At 42.3% G+C, this 20979-nt stretch overlaps 1 protein-coding gene across 2 annotated transcripts in view; it reads right to left on the bottom strand.

Annotated features, from left to right (window-relative positions):
• The window catches only part of LOC144942737 (ephrin type-B receptor 1-B-like), a 175519-nt gene that overhangs the window by 24416 nt on the left and 130124 nt on the right, over positions 1–20979 (bottom strand). For both annotated transcript variants that reach the window (XM_078869609.1, XM_078869610.1), the window contains exons 9-11: positions 18136–18200; positions 8685–8798; positions 2385–2632 (exon numbers count right to left, since the gene is read on the bottom strand). In XM_078869609.1, coding sequence (XP_078725735.1) covers positions 2385–2632; positions 8685–8798; positions 18136–18200 — 427 coding nt within the window. The remainder of the gene's footprint in view (positions 1–2384; positions 2633–8684; positions 8799–18135; positions 18201–20979) is intronic.

The raw sequence follows: 20979 nt of genomic DNA, 5'->3' as shown, positions 1-20979 counted from the left end.
GACCTCCCCATGCCGTGTGTGTAATGGACAGGTTACAAGTGTACAGTTTATAGTTATTAAAACTCATTGCTGCAAAAGTTATGATTGTCATATGTTAACACCGATTAGCACGGTTGGCTCGGTACGGTGCGAAAGAAGTTCAACGTACATACATATAAATACTTGTTATTATATTTCTGTAAAGTAAAAGAAAACGTTGCATTTCATTATTTTGTCAGATTAAATCAGACCTGGTTGCACAGTGTCTTTGTAGTGAGGGAGGTGTTGACTGATGGTATGCTTTGGAAAATTCGAAGTAACATTTTAAAATAATCAGCTTGGGTTGGAACCTAGGACATGGTGAATACTAGCGGTATTATTATAATTGTTATTATAATACTCGAACAGATGAGAAGAACACACTATTGTTTCTGTAAAAAAAAACATACTCACGGAGGGAACTCAAAGGCATCCGGTCATTCATAAAGAATTTTGTAAAAAAAAAAATGTTGTCTACATTGACATTGGCACAAACTGCAGAAGCAGAGAGATATGCAAGTCAACAGACACAATGTGCACACTGAGCGACTGGTCGAGTGGATTGATAATGAAGAGGGCCAAGGCCTAACAAAGAATGACATATATTGTGAGAATAACAGCCAAAGTACTGCATAACAATATCACTAAATAGCTACTCTGTGACTGTTGATTCTAGAGACGTTCAATGGCATACAATAAGGGATTGATTCCATGCATTTTTGATTTGATAACCAACCAGCGCTCGTTCGGAAATCCATTCCCCAAATTCGCTTAGCCACTGATTGTGAACTCAGGCTCCATGATGCGTCAACCCTTTCCCCACTCACATGTTGTCGGTACGTCTTTGTATCTGAGCCTGTGTATCTGTGCTTGGAGAACGTGCTAGTGTAGCGGTTAGAGTGCTGCGCTAGGAATCCAGTAAAATAGAGTTCGATTCCTGCTCACGGCCAACACCAGTGATGATTATTTGAACTGGTTCCACCCCCTCCCCTCTCCCCGCTAGGTTGACTCAGCCTTAAATGAGTACCTAGTATGGTGTGTAAAAAACATCAGCACTAGGGAGACAAAGGCGGCCAGGCGGGGTGCTGGCCACGCACCCCCTCGTGTGCCATGGTGGTCTTCTGCTGCTCGCTAACAGCACTTGCCCCAACAGTTTGTTTAGGCCATATGGGGGATCTTTGTATATTTGGCTTGCATTTCATAAGTGCCAGCACCCAAAGCTCCTTCTGCAGCACGTACCGTGGCCCTGACGGGAATTGCTAATGTTGACAATTACCAAGTTACCAGCGAACGGCAAAATGTACGGAGAAAATCTGCTGACGTTCGAATCTTCATCAGGGCTAATGTCAGTGTTGTTCTATCTGAACCAGTTTCGGGCTGTCCTAGGTTTAATCAGCCTCAAATGAGTACCTGGTACAATGTGCAAATGTCAGCATTTGGGAAGAAAACGAGGGTGAGCATGGTGCTGGCAATGGTACCTCATCGTGCAGACTTCTGGCCTTAATGATTGTACTAATTCAAACAATCTATGAAAGCTGAAGGGGTATCTTTGCCTCGTTATGTGCAGTGAGCTCTCAGACTGAGAACGACTGCATTCCTACTGCTGACATTTGGTCTCTGAACATGCAGCCCTTTCGTTTCTGGGTCAATTTCCGTGAAGAAATGGTTACGGGCAGATACTGATCAACGTCATTGGAAAAGTCCCGTTTCACTAAATGTCGCCTTGTGCACTCCTGCACAGCTGCCATACGTGTATCGTGTGCTAGTGTTCCTCGATGTGTCACTCAGGCCCCTAGTAAGCCATCAGGCCACCAGGGAATTCCTGTGACTCAAAATCCTACTTTGATTGTCAGGGTGGGATGTTGGAATGTAGCTTATCAGAGAAACATCTACACGTCCACAGATTTATTTTATTGTCAGAACTCAATCAATCAATCACTTGACTCTTAGTTTGCAACAGGTGAGATGTGGGTGGGAAATTCTGAATCTGAGGCAAATACGATGACTAAAAGGGGAATCGCTGCATTGGAAATGAGAATCTTCTGGATAAGCGTAGGGCCCCAAATAGCTCTAGACAAGGGGACCCAGATTTACAAAATGACCATCATATCTATTGGAAAAAAACCCATCATAATTCGAATATCACCACTAATAATAATAACTATACTCATAATTAGTGATGTTTACACGCCACACCAGGTACTCAATTGAGGCTGAGTCGACCTAGGGGATGCCCAGGCCCAGTTCATATAATCGTCGCTGGTGTTAACCGTGAGCGGGAATCGAACCCGGGGCCGTCGTGTCCGTAGGGCGTGGGGCGCGCTGCCCGCTGCGAATCTACCGCTGACAGGCAGGCGCTCACTCACCCGCAGGAAGGAGTCGAGGGATCCGTTCTCCATGAACTCGGTGATGATCATGACGGGGCGGCTCTTGGTGACCACGCCCTCCAGGTGGATCACGTTGGGGTGGTCGAACTGGCCCATGATGCTCGCCTCGCTCAGAAAGTCGCGCCGCTGCCTCTCCGTGTAGCCGGCCTTGAGCGTCTTGATGGCGACCGCCATCTCGCGCTTGCCCGGAAGCTTTAGACGCCCGCTGCACACCTCCCCGAACTCGCCTGCGTGAGAGAGAGAGAGCGAGCAGCGGTTTTGATTCAACCAACAGCTTCCCCCAACCCAGCCCCCCCCACCCACTGCCAACACCACAACCCCTGCCTGTCACCCACACGAATGCCGAGGTCGCCGGTTCGATACAATCTCCCGGCACTGTCGTTAAACAAAAGCTGCAAGATTCTTAAATCCCCGCGGGCCTCGGCCTGCTCGGCATCGCACCGCAGCTAGTCGATCAGCAGGTCGGGAGTGACGTGGTAGAGCGTGGATACTCCCACTCCTTCCAAAGACGTCTGGCCAGCGTGGACGAGGAGGCTAAATACTAAATAGAAGGGACTCTCTGAAGCTCAATTTAGTGGAGGCCCTGCCGTCAGCAGTGGCGAGAGCAATTGCAGGGCTGCCCCTTTATCTTGATCGTGGTGACAGGGGCTTAGCGCTGGCACGCTCGCCACTGGTTGCAACAGGTTTACAGTTTACATCGAGCGGCCACCCTGGTTATTACTGTGGGTGTAGTTGACTGTTACAATATTACACACCGTCTGCTTCACAGAGGCAGTTGAACATACCACGAGGTCACACGGTTGGCTGTGTACGGTGCGAAAGAAGTTCAACATACATACATACACAAGAGTGGGATATTGTGTGCTGGTGTCAGGGTCCGAATTTGTCGAATTCCAATATTCACCACAAAGTACTAAAGTTGAATTAGTCATAGTTTGTATCGCCCCCTGCTGGAAGATTAGTGCCGCATGTCAATCTTGCAAATGTTGCTATCCTGGGTCCTTGAAGTTTCACCTCGTGAAACAAAATAAACGTGACTCTGGAAACCTTTTACGAATGCAGTAACTTAGCACGATGGTGTGCTGCCCCCGGCATCTTCTGACCAGGAACTTTTTGAATTGCTTAACAGATCAGATAATCTCTCAGAAGTTAGTGGGGGGAAAAAAATCCTTGCTCTCACATCCAACAAAACGTACATGAGGAGTATCATGCATTATTCATTTTGAATGGGTTCAAGAGGAATACTGCATTGGACATATTATTGCCAGACGTGTGTAATACGCTAATTGCAAATTCAAGTGTGCAGTGCAATGCATTGAGACCATTAGCACGTGCGCTTAAGTATGCAATTGTCCACAGTGTCTATTTATAACTTGTGCTGCCCTCAGGATCTACTCGACAGCAGAGCGAATACAACGGTACGCTATCTGTCTGTGTATCTCCCTGCGTCTTGTTTGGAGCGTCAGCAAGGTACCCTATACAGTCAAACCGCCGCAAGGCAACCATTAGGACACGGATTACGACGTGATTATGTCCCTGCGTCTGACCTTCTCGCACCAATTCTTACATTCCTGGCTCGACCCCCCCCCCCCCCCCCGAGGGTTAAAGGTACCAACTACATAGGAGATGGGAACGTGATGTGATGCTTTCTCTAGGCAGCAACCAGGGCCACTGCCATCTCATTCAATCACAGCACCGTGCTCCCCGTGCCTCTCCTAAATAAACTGGCGACTTGGCATGCTCTGTTCAATCACGGTGTACAGCCGCGTGCCAGTCCAAGATTGGCTGGCATAATGGCATGTTCTATTCAATCGCGAGGCAACGCCGTGTGCTTGTCGGAGATAAGTTGGCACTGTGATATGTTCCATTTAATAGCAGCGGTGTGCCATACTGCCATCCAAAAAGAAAGTTGGTGTGCTGGCATGTTCTATTGAGCCACAGTCACGGTCTGCGCGTCTGTCTCATGTAAGCTGGCATAACGGAATGCCCTATTCAATCATGGGCACGAGCCGCGCATCCGTCTAATAAGTGTTGGCACAACAGGTCATTCTATTCAATTATGTGGATGTGCTCTACGCGGGTCCAAGATAAGTTGGTGTATTGGCATGTTGTAGTCAATCACGGGGGTGGTGGCGCATGCCTGACCAAGATAAGTTGGCACATTGGCCGCGTGTGTTCAATCATGGAAATGTCTTGTATGGCATGGGAAAAAAAAAAGGTTGTCATAATGTGAATGGTATATTCAGTCAAAGAGGGCTTTTTATTATTACCAGCCCTTGTACTGTGATGGAATCCCAATGGGCTGGTTGATGAACAAACATTTGCTGCAGTCTCATCAGTCAATGACAGTTTCAGCCAATGGACAAGCAAGACAGTGGCCATGGCAAACTAACATAATACTGTAGCAAACTGGTGGCACCTGTGGTGACAATGTGTGGTTATGAACAGGTGAATGTACGTGTAAAAAAGGCTACAGGTTTTCTAAAGATCTACGGAAAGAAACGTGTCAGATGTACGTCAAAGAGGCAGTTAAGGAATGAATCAAAAAGGGGATGGAGCAGGAGTCATTGATGCTGTTGCTAAAGCGAAATAAGTGAGGTGGGAATAGGCAGGAGAACAACTAAAAAATATAGATTTTTTTATTTTATTTTACCAGATAACGCCCACTGAGCTATGAAGCTCTTTTTCAAAAGCGACCTGGACATCGCAAATGATAGCTCAACGAAAGTGGCTTATCGTCACGTGCATATGTGAAAACTGACGAGAGATGAAAGATAATTAAACACGGAGGGGAGACTGTGGAAAGAGACAACGAGATGGATTCAAAGAATTTGGAGGCCATTACCGGACAGCAGAAACCAAGGCAAGGGAGACATGGAATACCAATTGGGAAGACACATGCACATTAGTGGGAAGGCACAGGTTGACAACAATAACATTTATACGAGTTTCAGTATAAAGCAAGAGTTGTGTGGGCAGTGGCAGTCTGAAGTGTGCACCATATGGGGTGGCACATTGGCAGTGTGTAGACAAGAGCATCAACAGCCAGAGCAATTTCGTATTGGTGAATCACTTTTAAATTCATCGCTCTACAATTTGCACCCAACCGAGGCATTGTTTAGCGTTGTTTTTTTCAATAGGATTTGGGGTTTCTTGGGTAAGCAGGGAATGACAAGTAGCTGAACTTTACTTTGCAAGAAAAATCCCTGCCGTTTTCGCACCGTGGGTTTAAGCAACGGGCTAGCGAGAGGTTGCGTAATATTACGAGCCCACATCCCTTTGTGAAATAAAACCTTAAATTTCGATTTAAAGCTTTCGTGACTGCAGGGATTCATCTTCTTGGTTCTTTCGGTAAAGTCACGTAGAAGGGAAGTAATAAAATAATAAAAATAAAACATAATAAAATAATTCTCACGACGTTTCGGCCACAACGCAAGCAGCCGTCCTCAGGTGAAGATCAGATCTGTCGGGGAGACATTCAGACGCTGTGACATTCAGACGCTGTCTCCCCGACAGACCTGTTCTTCACCTGAGGACGGCTGCTTGCGTTGTGGCCGAAACGTCGTGAGAATTATTTTATTATGTTTTATTTTAATTATTTTATTACTTCCCTTCTACGTGACTTTACCGAAAGAGCCAAGAAGAAATAAAACCTTGTGAAGAGCACAACACAGTGCGTGTACGTTATTCGGACATGTTGACGCTATTATGTCAGAATGGTGAAATGCTCGTGTCCTTACTACACCAACCACAACAAAAAACACCCCCCCCCTCCAAAATTAATTTTTAGGACTGCTTTGGGCAGAGCACAATCCCAAAACAGATTTAGGAATGGCACGCAGGGGAATGCTGTCACTTTAAGTGATGCAGACGTGAACAAAAATGTTCATTACGTCACTAATGCGTGCCCATTTAACATAATAACTCAAGTGAGTGACAAACAGCTGTTTTCGTCTCATGTGCCACGGATTCTGTGGCTTTTAGGGGGCAGACGCAAGCCCCCTTTGGCTCGAGAGCTTTGGCACTAACAGTACACGCACATTACTTTTGGGTCAAGGACTAGGCAGCTTTTGAACACTTAATCGCATAAATTCCCTCAAAAGCACTTTAAGGCCAGACTTCAAACAATTACTGCTTTGCTCATAACCTCCGAGTGAAGATTTTCCACCAAGATAACTGCTTGTCATTAGCAGGAGAAAAAAACTTTTCTGCAGCTAAACATCTTCCCTTTCATCTCAAAATGATGGCCCCTTAAGTGTTTAACCAAATTGCTTCAGACATCTCAGCATCATTATGCAACGTGGCTGCGAGATTAATTTGTTTATTTCATGGATTTTCATGGATTTTCACACCAACAAAAATCTCACTTTGTTAATACTCATTGTCACATCTGCAGTTTAGGCGAGATAATCACTCTGTGCATCCCTCTTTTAATGAAAGGATCATGCCGATTTCTCATTGCGTAAATCAATACTTGATCAAATACCAATAACGTGTGATACATATGTAGTGCAATTTCCCTCACTTACTGTGTGCACAATTACTTTCTCAGTGTGGTCAATATGACCTTTTAATAATACATTTGCTCATGACATTTGAACACTTCTTGTTCTGAAATGCCACCGATACTTACAAAATTACGTTTTTAATGCATTTTCTTTTTAAGCAGAGATGCTCCAAATTGTCCTTCTTGCGGACAATTTCCAATTATTTTACTTCTCATAATAAAACATAAAAAAATGTTAACTGTAGCATTTACCTCTCGACAACTTCCACCTCTGATATTTATAATAAAAAAAAAATCTGCTTATTGCTCTTCAAAGTTTACATTTTTTCCACAAAAGAACTGGCATTTCATAGCCGCGGTTAAAATTGCCGAGCACCACAGGTTCAACATGCCCCGCGGGGCAGCCACATCTCACGTGTTAGTTTATGCGGTACGCTGTCTTTTCCGGGGGCCAGTGGCAATGGCTTTGCTTTCATTCATTTACTCCATAAGTTAATTTCCCTCCCATCGCCGCGAGAAGCTTTCATGTGGCATTCATGGGCAGACGTTTTAACTTAACAGGACCCTCCTTTGACGCCACAGATTGCCTGCAAGAGTGGGCAGTAATCATACCCTGGACAGCAGGAAAAGAGAGAGAGAGAGTCCCCTTGGGGGGATGTTTTCCCTGCTTTCCTATCTGTAGGCCAGCGCTCCAGCAAGCGGATTAGGGGTCTCGGGGCCAGTGGCTATGCACACACACACACACCTATGGCAGCCAATTTAGATATTCCAATAGCCGAATGGCTGTAGAAGGTGTGATGGGAGGACTTGTACTGGTGTTCAAGCGCATCTGTGTATCCAGAGATTCATCTGTTCATCTCGAATGCCAGAGACATCCATCTGTTGCACCATTATAAATATATATATATTGCTCACCACATTTTTCCCACCAGATGGTATGTCCAAACAGTGGCAGATTCCATCTAACAATTGAACAATGTCTCTGCATCCGTGTATTATTGTACACTTCCGGGTGCAAGCTCTTGCTGTCCGGGAGAAGTTCCATTTTAAAGAACACGTCCCGTCGCCTTAAGAATCGTGGCCAATTTTTGCTTCTGTGAATGTATTCACTTAAAACTAAAACTATTGCTACTTTTTACTTTAACAGATAAGAAGGCCCAGTGAGCTTTGCAGCTTTTTTCCAGAAGCGACCTGGCCACAAATGATAGCTCAACAAAGTGGCTTATCGTGTGGAAATGATTTGCAGCCACATACGCTAAACGCACGTTTCTAAACGTATTACTGTTGGAACTAAATTCCCTCTTTTCATTAAAACTACCATTTGAAGGATCTTACAGACATTTTCTCTAATTTAATGTAATGCATTACATTTATGGGAATGCTTGTTCCTAAATTGGCGCTTAATCAAATAATTTATTTTATCTTGAGTGCTTCTTAGAGCCGCTCATGAAAAAATATTGTAAACTTAAATTTCACACTTTAAAACAACTTAGAGGAACAAAAAAAAATGCTGCCTTTATTTTTTTAAAGGAACATTATAGTTCCATTCCCAAAGAACAAAGTTAACGCTCCCAAAAAACGTAACGAACGTCAACAAAAACGAAAGAAATTCGCCGTTGACCCTTCAAAGTTATTTAATTACAAGACCATTTAGGTCGGCATCCTTAGGCATACGATCACAAAAGTCGGAGAAATCGATCAACACTCACAATTGCAACACAACATTTTGGACAGAATCCCAAAGTTAATTCAAGTCATCTCCTCCACCCTACCTGCTCCAATGACCTGTTCGATCTTCACACAGGAGACGTCAATCTCCTTCGCAAACTCTCGCACCGCCTCATTCGGGTCTTCGTACGTGAACGGGTCAATGTATATCTTGTGGCCTGCGTGCAAACACAACCAGAGCAAGCGATTATGCATCCACACAACACAACAAGTGGGCAGGCACGATCTTATCGAGTCGCATAAGCCTCTGCGGTGGGGTTGTTCTGCAGATATGTTTTAGGAATTGTACTGAGTGTCGTTCGTTCGGCATGATGATGCCCGACTTTTCGCCCCACACTCTGGCAGCATCTTCGGGAAAGGACACCGTGCCAAACAGCGCATGGGCACCCTCCCGAAAACACATCGTAGGGGTCATCTTGCTCCAGGATGTCCCGCTGAAACGAGGGTGGAGTGGTGTTCACCACTTCTTTAAAGCCCGCAATCATGAGCGTAAATTCCACATTGCTATGGTCAGAGGCTTGTTTATCCATCGGATGACTACTGTTGATATCTCCACACAGTGGTATGGTTGGTATGGACCCTCCAGGGCTTGAAGGGGCTGAGTTCACATGCCAGCTGTGCAACCATCGCAACACGCAGGTCTTTATTTAAATTTTAATTGCTTAAACTAATGACTGTGATAGCTGCATGCATCAGTAAACTGAAAAAAAACCATGGAAAATGTGGATGACAGGGCCTTTATTAATAGTGGTCTAATGAGCTTTGATTAATGGTGATTTTAATGATGAGAAAACTTTAACGGTTGATGCAAAAAACAAGTGTAAACAATTTTGTCATACTAGAAAAATTAAGATGTATAGCAGTTTAATAAAATGATTTTTTTCTAAGTTACATTCCACTGTTGGATGAAGAGTTCCATGTGTCGTTTTTGGTTAAAGGGGTTGTTTGACGATAGTTCATCATCCTTGTCAATTTTGTATGGTAAAGGCATGCCCAAGACCTGTTCACATATCACCCACCGCTGAATTTAGCCATGGCCAGGAATCAAACTCAGGTATCCAGGTTCATAGTACATTGTGTGAGCCATCGTGTCACCGCTACACCATTTAAATGATAACCATAAAAAATTTGACTTGTAAAATTATAACTTACCAGCAAGTTAACAATAAATATATTTCACAGATTGCAATTTTCCCCTTTGTAACTCATGTGACAGACATCACTTTTCACGGATGTTAGCCATGACTCGGAATTGAACTCAGTTAACTGGGTTCAGAAGCCAATATGCTAACCACTGTACCAACATTCCCCCTCGAATAAGGTGTGGGATTTGGCATACATAGGCACAAATGTGTAGGTTTGTGTCTCAATATACCTGAAAAATGTATAAATGAAAAAACTCCACCACATTCTCCTTTACACTGCCTTATAACAGGAGATATATATAGTGGGTTATTATTTTTGATTTATGTTTTTACACCACTGCCAACACAATTATCTTATTTGATTTTTTAAAAATAGCTTTAAATTAGATTTGTAAATGCTCCCACGTTTGCGTGAGGTGAAAAATAATGTAGACCTTAATCTGTTTTACTTTCATCAGGTAATCCTAACATTATTAAATTGTGCATGCACCATGAGGAAGGAGGCATTGTACGTAATTATTTTTCACGATGCTAAAGGATTCTTTCTTGGCTTGATATGGAATTAATTATTAACGTGCAATTTCCCATGATATTCTTTTACGGATTTCAAGAAATATTGAGAAAAACGCATTATGCATTGCCACCCAAAAGATACTTTCATTCTAGATTTGAAGCTTTCGTGACTGCAAGGATTCAAAATTTAAATTAATAAAAGTAAAATAAAACAAATTAAAACACGTCGTGAATTTTTTAATTTGTTTTATTTTACTTTTATTAATTTATTTTTTTTACCTACGTGACTTTACCGAAAAAACCTAAGAGTATAGATACTTTCATGTACTTTGTCTGAATCAAGTAGCCACTGTGAACTCTTACAAAAAATGTGCAGACACAGGAGAATGATGAAGTGAACGATGTTACCGGCCTCCCTCTACCCATAACACCCACGGCAATTCTCTCTCTGATAAACTACGCCTGACAGTTGGCCAATGGGACCCATCATAACATGAGTTCAAGAGAGCCAATCACACAAGTCTGGTGAACCTTCTTCTTGGTTCTTTCGGTAAAGTCACGTAGAAGGGAAATAATAAAATAATAAAAACAAAATTATTTTATTATCATATTTATTTATTTTATTATTTCCCTTCTACGTGACTTTACCGAAAGAACCAAAAAGATGAATCCCTGCAGTCACGAAAGCTTTAAATCGAAATCTGGTGAACCTTACTAACACAAAGTATAGGAGGCCCAACACTTTTTTAATATACATAAATATAGAGTTTGGGGCCATTTGTTCAACATTCCGAGCTTACAAAGAAGGCGACAGAGGCAATAAGAGTACACCAACTCATATGCACGGCTATAAAAGTGGCTATTTCTGTGCTCTGCGCCAGTGATCCGACACAAAATGTTAGTTTAGTTTACGGAATGTTACCTTTCATAATGGATCACATTAGCGGATTACGTGCTGAAATAAAAATGCGTGTTAATGAATGCTTGATACTGTAGAAAGATGCACGGAATAGATTTCATATCCATGATGATAGACGCATTGTTGATATTTACCTCTGTGTAAAATCTCTTAGCATACGTGATGACACAAAGGTATGGCGATCCGCTGCTGGGGAAAAGCCTCCCGACGCATGTCAGTCAAGGGAGGCTTGAGATTGTTATTCTAACTGTGCTATCCGCGCCACGTCACGAGATTCAGATACATCCATTAGCGACTCTCAGAGAACAGGCCATGACCCTATGTTAAGAGAATGGTCTGCAGAAGGTGATATCACAGAACTAATTTTGAGATCACGTATGGGTCTCGTAATTTCCCATGTGCCCTGCTGCAGAGGCTCATCACGTGGCAGTGAAAGCCACATTTACGTTGCTTAATTCTGAGAGCTGGAATTTTACCAAATTAAGTTAAAAACCAAATTCTATACGATCCAATTTTGCACGTGCAATTGCTGGCGAATTGGCTGAGACTACCAACAGGCTACATTTGAGAACCCGGTTATATCACAGGGCAGCTATCCAGAGTGAATCACGGGATCTCAGCGGCGCCGGCTCGGTGCTCTGACCCCTGAAACACCCCGGGGAAACCTCACCCCTGAAGTTTCTGAACCTCTTGTTTTGTTTGCAGGGTAACTGAGACGGGGCGGAACTCACCAACCAGGGGCTCCACCCAACTCTGCTCTCATCATGGTCAGCGGAAGGTGAAGTCTAAATGCTGCACCGATGTAGGTGCCAGGACCCTGTGGCATGACGCACTTGAGTTCAAACCCGAACAACACTGGGTCCACTGCCGTGTATCGTACACCACTCTCGTGGATGAAAACGGTGATTGAACAGTGAACTTGTTTGGCTTCAACGGGGATTGTGAGTTTGCAAGGCAGCTTTGACCTAGCGATAACATTGCCTCCATAGCTTCCAAAGCCCCCTGATTGAATGGCCCAATGGCAGCAGCAACAACAACAAAACTTCGCATGGTTTGGAAAGACACCTTTCTTTTAATCTTGTTTTTAAAGGTTGTAGGCAACGGCTGTATGGAATTTGCCAATAATATGTTCAGTTTAACACGTAGGCTTTCGCGACCGATATTATAAACGTTGTGGGTTTACTCTCCAACACATTGGTGTGCTGAACTAGTAACTAATTGGCATGTTTTGATTACGCGACAAACCTTACTAATTGGCTGTGTTGGGTGGTGGCGGGTTTCACGACACAATTATATTCACGCGATTTCACCCAAAAAAAAACTCTATTATAGATAATACTATGTTCATCTTTAGTATGTTACCATTAGTCAAGACTGTTGGAAATTAGATAGTATCATCATCGCCGTCATTATACCAACCACCATTACTTTGGCAAAAAAAACATCTCTTTACCTAACTAGCGCCAAATAAATAATTGTCGTATTGTCGGGGAGACTTACATTATATTTTCCCAGTTTGTACGAAAAGGATGCTCTCAAAGCTATATATATAGTGATGGGGTTATTTTATTTATTTAGTTAGAATGCTAAAAGTATTTATATATAACAACATGTGTTCAAGCATAATCCAGAGCGTAAACAGAACGGTATCAATCCCTGACCAATCGGCAGCAGGAAGCAGAAGCTATTGAAATTGCCGAATCCCACGCGTGGCTCGGCAGAGTGCGGGCGGGAGTTTAAAACCCACGACTTTGCAACTAATCGGGTGACATTTCAATTTTTGTGTGCGCAAACAAAACGCCGCTCACTCTCCCCTTCGCCTTTGCACTACACACCACGCTGTGTTTGTTGCAGGCCAACACGCAGCAGAAGCTCTATGGGTTACTGATTTTTTTTTTGGATGCCCAGTAAAAAAAAAACCTTTACAATGTTTTAAAACGTCAAAACACATTTTTTTTGGGGGGGAGGGGGGGGTGGAGAGTAGGGGTTGTGTCGAGTCATCAATGCGGCACGCACCTATGGTGAAGCATTTCAGTGCAAGATGGGCGCATGCAAGGCAGCGGTACTTAAAGGCAGCAGCACGGAAGGAGTATTGGATTTCACAAAGGGGCCGCGCGAGTGAAACCACAAAGGGATTTTTACTCACATTTCGGAAAGGTGGAAGCGAAAAGGGGTATGGAAAAAAGCCGACCCATTTCTGCGTGGGCTGATGTAGCCTTCCTGGTGTTCTGATTTAAAAATGAAAAACATCTGTGTCCCCTTGTCAGTAGCTGACCATATTAATTCCGCTTGACTTTAAACATTTTTGCCCCGACTGCTGCAAACTCTGTTGCGTTTTAACTCAAACCCCCCAAATGGGATCGCATTGGCTCCTTTCGCTCTGGGTGAAAATCCACGGTGGCGGTTCCTGCATTAAACCAGATAGCATTTAGATTGTTGTTCTTTTTGAAGAAACGCTTGCCAAAAGAGAAAGTTTGGGATGCTCAGATAGCAGAGGAATGGACAGCGCACACGTGGGTACGCACCGCTGGTTTTGACGGGAAGCAAATTGGGACAGCGGGGGAGCTTGCAGTGAAAGTACAGAATGCACTCGGCTTTTGCCAACTAAAACACAACCCCTGTCACCTGCGAATAAATATTCATCTCCACACATGCGCTGCAAAGTGCTTAAATGCAGATTGCATATGGGAAAGAAAAAAAATAACCATTAAACTGATAAAATCCTTATAAAAAGTCTAATCGGCATACAAGCTGTTGCCGCTTTATTTGAAGGTCTGATGCAAGCACACGAGTATTTTTTTTTCTTCTTCAATAATTAAAGTTGGCAAATCAAGTGTGCGGCCGATGAGGCGCAGGGAGCTCACGCGTATTGCTTGCTCATTTACCCATGAAGGAAGGTTTTTGCCTAAAGTCGCCCAGAAATTATACCATCATGCAGAAACCAGCAACAGAGCGAAGTGGCATTAGTGGAAAATCCATACTGTAAGGATGGAAAAAAAAACGGAAGGCTAGACTTGCATCCCTCTTGAGAATCCAACAATTAGATTGCGCAGGTTTTCCAAACGAAAGGGGTTTGTGTAATAAGTGCTGTTTAATTACATCGATCGTGTTTAGGCTTGCTTGTTGCTATGCTGTTTAAGTGCAAAATGCGCACAGTGCCACAACAGATGCATCGGAGGCAGGGATGGTGGGTGGGTGTGTGGCGTTTTTGGGTAAAAGGGAAAAAAAAAATTAATTGCGGCTCAACACGAGGCTGTTATCCCGTTTGTTGAACGCGTTTAAACATAAATCAGGCAGCAGATGCTGGCTCACAGCGCCCAGCAATTATGGCCACGCGTGTACTTATTCATCACAATCACAACGCGAGTGTTGGACAACGTGGACGAGGATATTCCAAAACAATTATGCGTGCATTTAAATCATTGCGTTATAAGATTTTGGGAAATTATTCCAGGAATTATGTAAGCATCATCTTGGCGAACAGAGTACCATAATATATGGCCTGTCAGTAATGTGTGCTAGGATTTAACAAATTCACAGGAGCTTGTATTATTCACGTAAAATGTTTGTTATATATACGTGTATACAGAGGGAATGTATGTTTTTGAGATAGTTATTGGATAATTTTATATTACTGATGTTAATTAGTTTATTTATCTCGAACCGATATGAATTCAAAATATGTTTACATTTATAATTTTCGGCATGGGTCTCATCAGTCACTCATTCACAGCTGTTTTATGCAAGCTTTTATAAATATATGAACTGGGTAGTTTGCTATATATGTATATACTAAAGGGAATATATATGATCATCAGAGATGCATAACTATGCACGGATATGATGTCATAGCCAAAAAGCTAAGCAGATGAAGTTCGTATGGTGGAACCAGCTGGGTGAAAAACTAAATATGTTCTGCTTTCCAGAGACAAATTATTCTATGATGAGTGTCTACACGTGTTCTCTTGGATAAAAAGAAAGTTTTTTTTCTCTTGCAACAAATGTAATAAAATAATACTAAATAATGTACAGGCCTTTGTCAATACATTTCCAGACGAAGGCCTCCCCCCATTCCATGTCAGTTACTTGGATTGATTAGCCAAACTTAACCACACTCATCAATGCAGGTTGGGTGAAGGGAGATTCCCAGAATCAGTTCAGATACAGCTCATCACTTTAGTCAGCCATAGCCCAGAATCAATCTCGGGTTTCAGGGTTCATAGTGAAGTAAACTGAACGATGCATAACCACTCCGTCTCTTGCAAGGCATCACTTTTGATAAAATGTTGACGAATCTCCCTTTTTTTTATTGACCCCATTGGAGGCGGAGAACAAGTTTGTGAATTCTTAGAATGCAGTGGGATGAATTAGATCCACAGGAGAAAGTTGTGACGTTGTAGGATGTGTTTACTCTTGCTTTGGGATTGCTGAGCATGCGTTCCTTACAGAAAGTTGTCATTCAGGTGGTGATTAGTTTTAGTTATTTATTTAGTGAAAATGCTTAAGTAGGAAAACCGCCATGACAGGCAATATCTCATTTTCACAGGCATCCTGGAGCAGAGAAGGCATCGCAACTCACAAAACTCACAACATCCGTCACAGACGCTGCCGTCATAATGTAATAAAAAATGCATTGCAGCAACGGGGCGATGAGATCGGTTCGTGCGCAGGCACTCAGTGGATTGTTACTTCGCGGAATCGTGAGACATGCAGTGGCGGCGGGCTTGGGAAGGCCTTCATCCAACAGTTGATCAATCATGGCTGACGACGATGGTGATATCACAGCAAGGTAATACTGTGATATAATAAAAATCGCAGAAAAAATACCGAATCTAAATGATTGAAAATTGTTAATTGGTTACATTATTTAAATACGAATAAAATTGACATATCACCAGCAGCCGCTTGGTTTAGCTGGACGATATAATAATTGTGGTGTTTCTGCATTGCAGATGTCAGCCGGTTCGAGTATTTGGCTGCAATACATTTCCACATGATAATCCACTTAATCGAACTATCATTTGTGATAGCCTGGTCGCTTCTGAAAAAGAGCTATATAGCTTAATGAGCCTAACCTGGTAAAAAAAATAATAGTTAGTTACGCAAGTCATGTACTGCTCTATAAAATAAAGTGTAAAGTCCAGCAATCTCTAAAGGATTGCGATTGGCCCTTTCATTACAAATAAGATCATCCAATCAAATCCAACGGTTACAGGAAGGATAGTGCAAAATAATCACAATGTAGTGTGCTAACACCTTTATTTGTGACAGCTACTGTTTGCTACGAACCACTACTAATAATAATAATACAAAAATGTTCTTCATTTTCCTCAAGCATACATCTGCCGGGGGTAATGGAGACATCAACCTCCTCTTGAGCTTAAACATTTGAGCTCCAGGCAATGTGGATCAGCAAGTATTGCGTTTGTTCTAAAAAAAAAGTGATACATTTTCAAATAAGAGGAAAACTTGATAAAAAAAAAAGGAGGTGGTTAATATTGCTATTGGTGGCAGCATTGGGTGTCAAGAATGGGTGTAATTCTTGATGTGAGATGCAAAACCGATCTTTAACAAAAAACAAATGTTATTTATATTATTATTTAGTTTATTTTTATACGGCCTCAGCAATTGCTCACTGCTGGGGTAGACATGCATACTCTGCGTGGCTTTACAAATCAGGAGGTAGAATCAGAAGATTAGCTACTCCATGTAGTAACTCACTCTCCTGCAGGAGACACATCAGTGCAAGGTTTTTAGCATTTCATCTCAATGTGTTTCCTCTCAAATTAATTTTGGCTAAATTAAGTTGTGGATTCGATACTTTTTTTTTTACTTGATGTCCCATCACATAAATATGACTGCATTATCACATTAAATCTGCTCTACTTGTGAGCGCTCTCACTGAGATCTGTTAAGTCGCACTATAATTGAGTATCATGCTGTTCCTCGTCTGAATGAACATTGCAGTTAGCGCAGGCAAGTAAAACAACATGATACTTAATATATTAAGTTACAAGCAGCGCTTCCATACAATGGACACAGTCTCTGCTCTTGCATATTGCATGGTTGCAATGTTTCGTACCGATTGTGAACTGTTACCAATAGCCATCTAGGACTTGATGTTCCGCTCATTCAATTTTACAAAAGTAACAAACCGGACTGGTTAGCGCACTGCACTATTATACAATATCCAGTGACCTGAGTTCCATTCCCAGCCGCGGTTAAAATCAGCGGCGAGCGATATCTGAACCGTTTCTGGTCAACCGCCCCGCCCCCCTCCACACACTTCACAAAACCACACTGACAAAATGTGGTGGTGTATGGTCAAATAACCCCCATGATTGACGTGGCACGGAAAGTCATCCATCAGTGGATCGACAAAGAGCTTTCATTTCGATTTAAAGCTTTCGTGACTGCAGGGATTCATCTTCTTGGTTCTTTCGGTAAAGTCACGTAGAAGGGAAGTAATAAAATAATAAAAATAAAACATAATAAAATAAAATAATTCTCACGACGTTTCGGCTACAACGCAAGCAGCCGTCTTCAGGTGCTTGCGTTGTAGCCGAAACGTCGTGAGAATTATTTTATTTTATTATGTTTTATTTTTATTATTTTATTACTTCCCTTCTACGTGACTTTACCGAAAGAACCAAGAAGAAAGAGCTTTCAGTTATTAACGTGATGCAGAATCTCAAAGGGTCTGGATATGGTGCAACCCACTATGCCAGTATCAGTCCTCTGTAATGGAATTATTCGTACATTTTCACCAAGCAGATAATACTGCCGTGTGAACACGTCACAGTTGCATTTTCACAATATTTTTGGTTGGAGAAATGTCATATGTAATCCATGCATTTACAACAGATGATAGGAATACAATTTCATACATGTGCGGGTTTGCGCATCAGTGCCTCTTACCATGACCACCAGTATAATGCTGAAGTTTGTCAGTGTATTCTGGATCTGCCCTTTCATATCTCCGCCTGTAATTATAAAATAACAATGACATTCATATTATTTATGCATGTATTCACACAAGCGTCATTGCAGTCGAAATACCACCTTTCAGAAGAGTCCTGCTTCGGCATGTTTGATATATTCCAAGTTTCATCACAAAATATGAAATATTTACGATACATTTTTAACTGGGAGAAACTGCAGTTTTAAAAGAATCTACTTAAGCAATATCAAACAATTCATCTGCATTTACTATCACGAGACAAGTCGCTGGACTGTACTCAAAAACTAATATTGCAAATGTGGATGTATAAAGTGTCTAAATGTGGCTGCATCTCAAGATGATGGGCATGACAGCCATTCATTGTGCACACACATTTTCACATCTCCATAACCAACATTGACACTTCGAGTCTTCATCACATCTAAAAACAATAGCGTCGTGATTGCTGCATTGGCAGTGGTGCAAAAAACACGAATTAACAAATAAAATCAACACATACTTCAATAAAACTGCTATTAAATCATATAAACGTGACTTTCGGGGCAAATGTCCCTTCTTCCGAGCAGAGAGATGGACGTTAAAGGGCTGTCTGTCTTACACAAGCATCACACTGTTGCATCTGTGCAGAGGTCCCTTTCTGATGTCTGTTTCTGCTTGTAGTTTCGCAATGGGAAGGTTTTGAGCTGTGTGTCCCACTCATTCACAGATGGAAGCATTTTCACCCCTGACTTTAAAGTAATTCCTTTACTGTTGAGGCCAACATTCTCTGGTGAAACCAAGAGTGTGTTATCCTCGAATCTATCCCCCACGTCTCCTCCATAATCTCTGTTTCTTCCACACGCTCATTTTTCTTTGTGCGCTTCTTGAGTCATTTCCCCAATTTGTCTCATATTTCGTTTTTCCCTTTCATCGTTTTGGCTTCGTGCACAGTTATTTTTTCCATCATAGAAGTCTTCACCTTATCTTTTAATTGGCTTTTATAAAAACACAGTCTACTACATGGCACTCTCGACATTCATGCTCGCAGCATCTTGTCAAACACTTTTAAACGGCTCCCCACCACGCGTTTCAGATGCTACTCCTGAAAACTCTGCTCTCACTGAACTCCTGTGCTTGTATTCCATCGTTAACTGCAACGTTTCCCATGACACAAATGCTACGTGATTCCTGTTGACGAGTAGCTTTAATTTCCTTCTTCGAAAGAGTGTCGGCATTTAAACGCAATTCTCCCAGCAAAAACAATGCTGTGGGTGACCATGCCATCACGAGCATCTGGGCTAAAGTGAACAAAGAATCACTCTATTGTTGTCCTTCCCCCACACCTCCGATTAGAATGGTTGGCGGCATAGGGTGCCAAGTTCAACATACGTGCATACATGCTATTGTGCTGCTACCAGCATTCCTTCCCACAGGAGATAATCTCGTTGCGTCAAAAATGTCACGTGGCTTGCCGTATATCTTTGCCATCTCTTCCATGCCATCGTGGAAACGTGCCCTTAGCTCCCGAGTGACTCTTAACCGCACTGCGAGAGAGCATTGTGCTCGAGATACGCAGGTAAGTCCTCTTCATCCCACCGTGCAGAGTTTTGTTGCAATTTCATACTGCCTCATAAATTATCCCCCACTTTACAACTGCTGCATGCATTGTCAGTGTGACTCTGAAAGCTCTCCATATCGCAATTCCTGCGTTCATAAATCCGGTCGCACAACTTTAAACGCTCTCAAAAACTACTCGAGTGTTTTTTTTCCGGAGGGATTATTTATGCCTTTGATCAACAGCTCTCCTCAAGGGCTTCACCTTGGCCACATTGCTGCCTACCAATGATGTATCTGCTGTTATTCAGAGCTGGATAACATTAATGTCAAGATTACACTTGTTATTATTACATTTTTAGCAGCATAGCTGTGAAGAAAGGTGTTGTTAACTGTCCCTTTTCAGAAGTATCCACATAGGAACCTGGATAAACATTAATATGTGCAGACCTCAAGACAGTTTGTATAAATATTGACATCATCCAAACACGCGGTGACATTTTTACGTCTTTAACCAGTTAATTAAAAGGTTTGACAAGCACCAAACCACATTCTCTTGAGATGAGAAGCTGAGTCTGTGGTATGATTTGTGGCTATTTGCCAAGTAACCTTTAAAAATATAATGATATTAATGACCTTTATTTACCCAGGAAAGCCTCAGTCTCTGAACACTCTTTTACAGAAGAGTCCAGCAATGCAATATTTGGCCCATTACGTTAATGAGGGTTTGGCATGTGGGAAGAAACTAGAGAATCTGGACAAAACAACTAAAATTAGGGGATAACTGCCAAAGCTCAGCACAAATAGATCCAAGTTTCCAATGCTGTATTTGCATTTCCTGGCCATCCTATGATCATTGGTGCCCTGGCTGAGACTATACAACCTTGTGACACGTGAGTTTGTATTTTAATCACCTGCAGGGGGATCCATTCAGACATAATCCATTAAAATAATACGGAGATATTATAAAGAAAACAACATTTTAATTAAAAGCCTCTTCACGTCTCCCAAAAATCACAATACACTTATTAAAGATTTAAAAACCCCTGCTGATACAATTGTTCCAACAGAGGCAGTCTTATTTTCTTACAGCATTCAACGATGCGTAAGCTTGAGACCATTGTGGAAACCACAAGAGTCGTTAGAAATCGGTGCAGCATCCATATATGCATCACCCTGAATGTAATCCTGAGCACGTGGTTGGTACTCGGTAATCGTCTATGGCACGAGGGACAGCATTGGGACTCACAAGCCTACAAACTGCATGT

Source organism: Lampetra fluviatilis, chromosome 28, assembly GCF_964198595.1.
Source record: "Lampetra fluviatilis chromosome 28, kcLamFluv1.1, whole genome shotgun sequence".
In the NCBI taxonomy this organism is placed as follows: domain Eukaryota; kingdom Metazoa; phylum Chordata; class Hyperoartia; order Petromyzontiformes; family Petromyzontidae; genus Lampetra; species Lampetra fluviatilis.
This window is presented reverse-complemented; position numbering and strand designations above follow the sequence as displayed.